The sequence below is a fragment of the Montipora foliosa genome, chromosome 6 (assembly GCF_036669935.1).
Source record: "Montipora foliosa isolate CH-2021 chromosome 6, ASM3666993v2, whole genome shotgun sequence".
NCBI classification, from domain to species: domain Eukaryota; kingdom Metazoa; phylum Cnidaria; class Anthozoa; order Scleractinia; family Acroporidae; genus Montipora; species Montipora foliosa.
The window spans coordinates 4519346-4526845 of NC_090874.1; the positions used below are offsets into that span (position 1 = coordinate 4519346).

The following is a 7500-nucleotide window of genomic DNA, read 5'->3' on the forward strand; positions in this document are numbered from 1 at the left end:
TTGGCCCTCGGTCGTTTTTGTACGGACCTCGCTGCGCTCGGTCCGTACTGCCACGACGACGGGCCAATATTCCCAGTACGGCCCTCGCGCTCGGTTAGTAAGAAGTTAATAATATCACTTCAAGTGCAACCAATCAGTGCAGGGAATTTTCAATAATCACCTATGTAATTATACTTAAGTTCGTTATTATAATTATTATTTGCAATCAATGCGCTTTGATTAGCTGTAACAGGTGCTAGATATACATTTAGGAAATTGTTTAATTTCCGGAATCAGTTCGTACTTACCTCTGGCCAGAACGTTATTTTCTATGACTCCAGGTTCGTCTTCATCTTTCGCAGTTTCATCTTTTCCTTTGGATTCCACAACTGCCCTCATGCTGTCCTCGACTGCATTATTAAAATCAAATATGCAGTTAATTAAGCTACGGTGCCAGCAACAGGTACATTACAATACTCATAGGTAAATTCAAAGTGGTATCGCTACAACTAGAGACAATTTTACTTACTCTCAGAGCTTTTCCCGTAGTAGTATTTGGTGTCTTTGTGCCTCCCATTTTTATTGTAAAATTGATCCATGACCTTGCCATCTGACGCTGTGGGAAAATTACGATGATGTAGCATCAATGGAAAAGGAGAAATATAGACTTCCGTGTGTGGAAATGTCTACCCAACAAGTAATGTTGAATGAAATCAATCAATTAATCAACATTTTATTTGCCTTGTTGCAGTTTTTGCGCACTTTTCTTCTAGTTAGTGGCAAGGCGACCTCTGGACCTCCAGGCTTCTAACAGACCCCATTCAAAATGTCTTGGATACGATTTAAATCGTTTTTGTGATTAAATGCGCACTTTACAGTTTCCATGACGACCGCCAAGTTTGAAAACGTTGCAATTCTCCTTGCAAGCAATCAGTTTGTGACCCAGATATAATAACATCTCAACTATATCAAGTACTTACACAGAAACAAAATTCTAGGAATATATCTGCCGTCTGGACGGTATTTTTCATCCTTAGGTTCTTCTTCATCCTACAAAAAATAATATATATTTCACCACTATACAGAACATCATCTCTTTCTTTTCGAGTGCGCAGGATTAGCAAATCATGTTGTTCCCCAACCTTTGATTCCATCATGATCATCATCGTCATCAACGTCATCATCATCATCATGATCATCATCATCGTCATCGTCATCGTCATCGTCATCGTCATCGTCATCGTCACCGTCATCGTCATTGTCATCGTCACCGTCATTGTCATCGTCACCGTTATTGTCATCATCGTCATCGTCATCGTTATCGTCATCTTCATCGTCATCATCATCATCTTCAACATCATTATCGTCATCGTCATCAATTTTTTTTGTTCTTTTTCTACACAGCAGCGACAATGAACACCTCCTGTCACCTTTATCAAGTTCCTGCAGAATGATTGACATGAACACGACGTGAAAAAACATTGAATTTTTGACATCACCTCCACATTCACCATCACGAAATTCTTGCTAAGCTCTGTAATATCTTGGGACTCAGCAAATGCGGGTTTTAAAGCTGTGAACGAATACAAAGGGTAAAAATAACCTTGTTTACTGAAAAATCAGTTTCTTTCATTTTAGATCCTTGGAGAGGCAACCACACCCCCCTCTCGCACTACTACTCCTGGCAGGAGAATACCCGGCTGATAACTGTTCCGGAAATTCAAAGCAGTTCTTCGCGATAATTTCAATAACTTGCAGTAAACTGATCGATAGTCTTAAATTTGAAGAGGTCATATGTAACTGATGATATGTATAACTTGTGGTCGACAAATTCTTTGTGAATGTGCTCTAATTCACAGTAAACTGAAAGATAAAGAAGGGACATAAAAGTTAAGACACGAAACTAATGAAAAAGAAACTCAGTTACTCACTTCCTTGCTGTTATTATTGTTATTATTGAGATCAAAACATTTGGTACACTTGGCTCTTCTTAAAGGAAATATCTGTTCCTCAGATCTCTCTTCCCGCCCCTGAACAAGTTTGGATTTTCGAGGTCAAACACTTATGTTGTGTCGTGCAAGGCCTTTATAACTAAAGTTGTTCAGGGGGTGTGAGGGAGAAACTTCACAAGGTTTTAGTCGTGGGTGGGAATTAGACATAACCTGGAAGTAATCTATCAATAGATGGAATGAAAAGGCCGGGTTGTTCCCTTGTTTTCGATTAAATGCCATTTGCTCTGTGCATCTGAAACGAGAATTTTGTTCACAGTCAGTTTTTTACCTTTGCATGATCCACACCAAGTCTTATGAATAAGCAGCATTAACGGTTTGTCACTGTTCGGAAATAAAACAACTTTTTAGTAAATTCTTTCTTCGTTGCGGAGGATAGGCTACTACCAAGATCGTGAAGGTTAAGGTACGACTACCAAGAGGACCTTGGTCGTGCGAGGGCTGAAATGTCAAATATCAGCTGAATATTTGGCCGCTTCGTAGCTGCCACTGAAAAAAAAAAACGTAACTCCCAGTTCTCAACTATTTAAGGAATTTTCAGGTAAAGGTTTGACCCAAATCACCCGATGTTCAGTTATAAGGTTTGTGCTTTGAGTCCCTCAAACCCCGGATTGAAACACATTTTTTTGACGGTTTGCCCGCACTGGGTTTTCGACCGTTAATGGAGTGCTTTTCCTGAGCTTGCGTTGCTTCTTTTAAAATTAATTAACTAAAGTTGTTCGTTGAGGCTCCCTTCAGGAATGACTCGTATAGTGAATAACAAACATGAAATCTCGGATTGTTCTAGTTTGCATCAGCTATTCACTAGAAAAAAAAAGGGATGTCTCCGTCAGGATAAAGAAAAATAAGTACAAAACAGCATAAGTTGCAATTAACCTTTTACGACAAACAAGTTCTAGAGATAGAGCTGCTCTTGTGGTGCACTCACAAGTGTTGGTGGTTATAATTTTTTTCCATGGTAAAGCTTCTGTAATCCTTGATTGGTTATATATTCCTTTCATTTTTGATGTATAACCGCTGCACCAATTGAATCGGAACATTGTTGTCGCTATTCCCTTATATTCTCTTTAAATAAATTTCCCGATGTTCTTTTTGAACTACACTGAGCCGACTTAATTACGATTTAATAGCACGTGACTCCGAGAAAAAAAAGAGCATCCAAGAATCTAAGTTTGTTCGTCCGATCAAATGCAGTATCTCCGCATCAAATAACTACGTTCAAAACAAGACACCATGCCAGTGGCTAAAAAGTGCTTAGCTTAGTCTTATGTTTCTATGGGCTAAATTAAAGCTATGTCTGCTACTCAGTGAGTTAAAATAATGCCAGGCGAAAAAAAAAAGATTTGAACGAACTGAATTGGAAATTATGGAAACTTTTAAGTAAGTGGAAAGTATATTACCAATAGATAATTCTCTCGCCGATGTCTTTCGAGACAAAAAGCAAGCTGCTATATGTTGTTTTGGCTTGGTATTGTTGACCCGTTCAGTTTTTTTAGTGATTGAATGGATAAAGAAAACTAATCATACCAACCTCTTCTCTGCTTCCTTTAAACCATCTTGAAATGTTCTCCACTCGATATTCTCTCCCCAACCTAAGATTAATTAAATATCGCTGCTAACGGCTGCTTTCAAATATTACAATAATATTGCACTTTTTTCCTATAACACCTCCTACCTCTATCGAGAGGTTCTTCAGGTTCACAGAGAACAGAAAAAGCTAAACTGAATAAGACTACAGCAACATATTTCCACGTCTTCATAATGCAATGTCCTTCCCGAAGGCATAAATTTCCGCCCGTGCCGGCGCTCAAATGAGTTCCTCATAAAGAAAGGACAATATTTCTTTCAGCCACCTGTTGTAGTGTATGGTTGTCCCATGCAAAAATGGAAAAGACGAATAAGACGAAAGTGTTTTGACTGGTAGCACGCTCTTCTTCGTTAAATATTTACTGGTGTTTTGTTTAAGGTGATGGTATCGGTTGGTTGAAATACTAGTTAGAAATAGATGGATATGGATCGATTGACACTGCAATGGAGGAGCGAGGATTTTCACGTATTGAAACTTTGTTAGACGGTCTAGGAACCAACGATGGCGTTTCTTTGTGCGAGTGATTGGCTATATGACGTCGAGGGTTCATCTCGCAGCTCCCAAATGGAGCACCATCTTTGCATTGGGCCAATTTGCCACTGTCCCCTCAAATGGGCCGTTCATTTTTGCAAAGGTCAAATCGTAATCTTTAGCCTTCCTTGATGTTTGACTTACTTTCAGTAAAGTACTTAAGAGAAGGACATCGTTATTGCTTGCTTTTATTTTTAATTTCATGCGCGCAAATCAAACCAAATCACGCGATTTGTTTAACGCCAAAGAAAATGTTTATATCGGAGCGTGACCAAGATCATGACACAAAGAAAGAGCAAAGCGTTGTCTATTACTTTATTGGTTTATTTCCCAAAATGAGTGTTTCTGATTGGCTATTACATTGCGTAACACATTGACGCGAGCATGACGCGGCAGCATTGTCCATGCTCTTATCAGTCGACAGCGGCAAATTAGACAATTAAATTGCGTGATTACAAGCAATTGTGCAAGTGCGTGTTGTCCTAAGTAGCGTGTATATGTAGATATGGAAAGAACTCAAGTGAGGCCATCGCTACTGTGTGCATGTGATGGATGAAGAACCTTCGCTGATCCACAGCATCAGGAACTTCTAACGCAACACCCAAGGACAGAGAAAAATCTCTGACCCGGGTGGGAATCGAACCCACGACCTCCGGATTAGATCACCGTTGCTGTGGATCAGCGAAGGTTCTTCATCCATCACATGCACACAGTAGCGATTGCCTCACTTGAGTTCTTTCCATATCTACATACACACGCTACTTAGGACAACATGCACTTGCACCAGAAACCCACAAGGGTTGAAACGTGTAACGGCCCCTTGTGTGCTGGGAGACAAGCTTTTGAATATTCAATTTGCTAAGTACCATATTTGGAACAAAAAAATATGGTACTTAGCACTGAAACATTCAACCAATCAGCGGAAGGTTCTTCATCCATCACATGCGCACAGTAGCGATGGCCTCACTTGAGTTCTTTCCATATCTACAAGCAATTGTGGCAAAACTAAAGCAAAGTTCTGGTGTGAGTGAAAAACCGGAGTATCCGGAGAAAAACCTGTCGGCCCGGGGCAGGGTAGGGAGCCATAAACGGGCAGAATTGGTGTAAATTTTATTATTATTATTATTATTATTATTATTATTATTATTATTATTATTATTATTATTATTATTGTTAAGAGAAAAAACTTTTGCTGTGGCGCGAGGTTTTCGGCTTTTCACCAAAATACATAACGCTTTTTAAAGGCGCTGTTACACTGTGAAATGTTTCGTGCAACTTGTCTCGCAATGTTTTGGCGACATTGTGGCGGGACAAGTTGCGCCGGCAAAACATTTCAAAGTGTAACATACGCCGCAACGGCTAAAATCGTTGCGAGACAAGTTGCAAGAGCCGTTGCCGAAAATAGAATTAAGTTCTACTTTTCGTGCAACTTGTCTCGCAACGATTTTGACCGTTGCAGGGTATGTTACACTTTTGTCCCGCCACAATGTCGCCAGAACATTGCGAGACAAGTTGCGCGAAACATTTCACTATTTTGTAACAGCGCCTTTAGACTAGAATGCACTGCACAGCGACCAAAATGCATTGCTCTGTGGAGGAGCCTCGCTTGACACAGTGAGGAACCATTATCGACCTTTGAATCGTAAATGCAGGGCCGTAGCCAGAAAATATGACCGAGGAAATGTCCTGATTTGACGTCACAAACTGATTTACATTACTCTTCGTAAACATGCATGCAAAGTGGATTGTGACGTCAAATCAGGACTAGACTCACTCCCCTTCTGACTCGGTCGTGAACATAAGATGCCCAGTTTTTCGCAAGTTTTGAAGCCTATAAAAAGGCAGGATTTGTTACAAAAAGGAAAAAAATGGCCGCAATGCGTTTCAAACAGGTGCAAAGATTTATTTTAGCGAAAAGAATATTTGGGTGTCAGGGGCACTTTAAAGACAACACTGGAATCGCGCGTTATTTTAAAAATTCACTAAAAAATGACTGAGGCAAGTGCCTCGGTTTGCTTCATACTGGCTACGGCCCTGAAATGTCTTGTGCTTACACTTCTGCTTTCAGTTTTGATCAATCCCTGGTCACCTCGACTTATGAAAACCGTTACACAAACTCATTGATCATATCGTGGTCAAATTTTTTGCTGCGGAGCGCGCGTAGCGAGCGAGTAGCAACAAAATCTGGATTGAAGAAAAGATGGAAAAGTATGGCGACATAACCCTTCTTGGTTAGTGATGGGGGCGTCCTCAACATTATTTTACAGGCATTTGTTGATGAGTACCGCGACATATTTAAACTTCCATTTTCGCTTCTTTCAGATGGTTTCATTTAAAGAGCGTTTTACCCCATGTAAGGAGTTCGTATAATGAAGCATCTCACCACGACTCAATCTAGCAATAAAAAGGTTAAATACCTACAGAACTGATGGTCTATAAACCACGACGGCAGTAAACTGCCATGTTTTCGTTCCTTAAAAACTAAAACAAGGGGTGACCCGAAAACACTGACTCCCGGTCCATGGACCCCTCTACGGACTGGGTCCAAGGACTACCCTTACGGACCACCCTAAAACAACACAGAAATGAAAATAAATAAAAACTAAAGATTTGACTTACCAGTTGTCTGGATAGACCACTCGTGTCACTCGTGTCGGCGAAATCTCAACCGTAACGCTCCGCAAATTCTACAGACTAAGGCTCAGGCTCGGGTACAAAGTCTATTAATCACATATTGCCCTTTCCTTCGCTGTGGACCGGAATCCTTCGAAAAAGATTGATAATAAGTAAGTTTTATTTGTATTTTCTTTCTTTCCCTCCGCCATTTTGTTCGGATCATTCTACCGCGGGTTTTTGAAATCGCCCCAGGCTTCACGATCTCTCTGTCCTGAACAAAATGATGGAAGAACTCAGTTGGTCAACTGCGAAGGAAAAGGCAACACCTGAGCCTTAGTCTGATTTGCGGAGCGTAACGGCTGAGATTTCACCGGCAAGAGTGGTCTTTCCATACAACCCGTATATACAAATTTTCAGTTGTTATTTATTTTTAATTCTGTGTTTTTTGGGGTGGTCCGTAGAAGGGGTCCGTAGAGATAGTCCGTGGACCGGTCCGTAAGGCAGTCCATGGACCCGGTCCGTAGGGGGGTCCATGGACCGGGGGGCATTGTTTTCGGGTCACCCTAAAATAAGTCCTACTGACTTCAAGTTACGTCACCTATTCTTATTAATGTGCCAACCAGAGATCAATTGGCTGTCGAAACAAAAGATTCTTTTGCACTGTGGTTGGCAAAATTTAAATAACAAAAGAATTGCTTAAATAAACAGTGAAGTGTCCTGTACACCATAACTTTGGTTACCAATTATAAATGATGTCAATATCAACAAAATGTACCG

General features: G+C 40.5%; 2 protein-coding genes across 3 annotated transcripts in view; one reads left to right on the forward strand and one right to left on the reverse strand.

Moving 5' to 3' along the window:
• LOC138006398 (uncharacterized) overlaps positions 1-7500 on the reverse strand; it is a 47864-nt gene that overhangs the window by 32592 nt on the left and 7772 nt on the right. Inside the window, exons 1-7 of one of the 2 annotated variants that reach the window (XM_068852693.1) lie at positions 3664-3838; positions 3520-3580; positions 2260-2312; positions 1479-1552; positions 960-1029; positions 509-595; positions 288-389 (exon numbers count right to left, since the gene is read on the reverse strand). In XM_068852693.1, the coding sequence (XP_068708794.1) occupies positions 288-389; positions 509-595; positions 960-1029; positions 1479-1552; positions 2260-2312; positions 3520-3580; positions 3664-3748 (532 nt within the window). In that variant the 5' untranslated portion in view covers positions 3749-3838. Of the gene's footprint in view, positions 1-287; positions 390-508; positions 596-959; positions 1030-1478; positions 1553-2259; positions 2313-3519; positions 3581-3663; positions 3839-7500 lie in introns of those variants that run through there. The other variant, XM_068852694.1, reaches the window with a different exon arrangement.
• LOC138004961 (putative nuclease HARBI1) overlaps positions 5065-7500 on the forward strand; it is a 6728-nt gene continuing 4292 nt past the window's right edge. The window contains exon 1 of the mRNA XM_068851254.1: positions 5065-5181. Within this exon, the coding sequence (XP_068707355.1) occupies positions 5065-5181 (117 nt within the window). The remainder of the gene's footprint in view (positions 5182-7500) is intronic.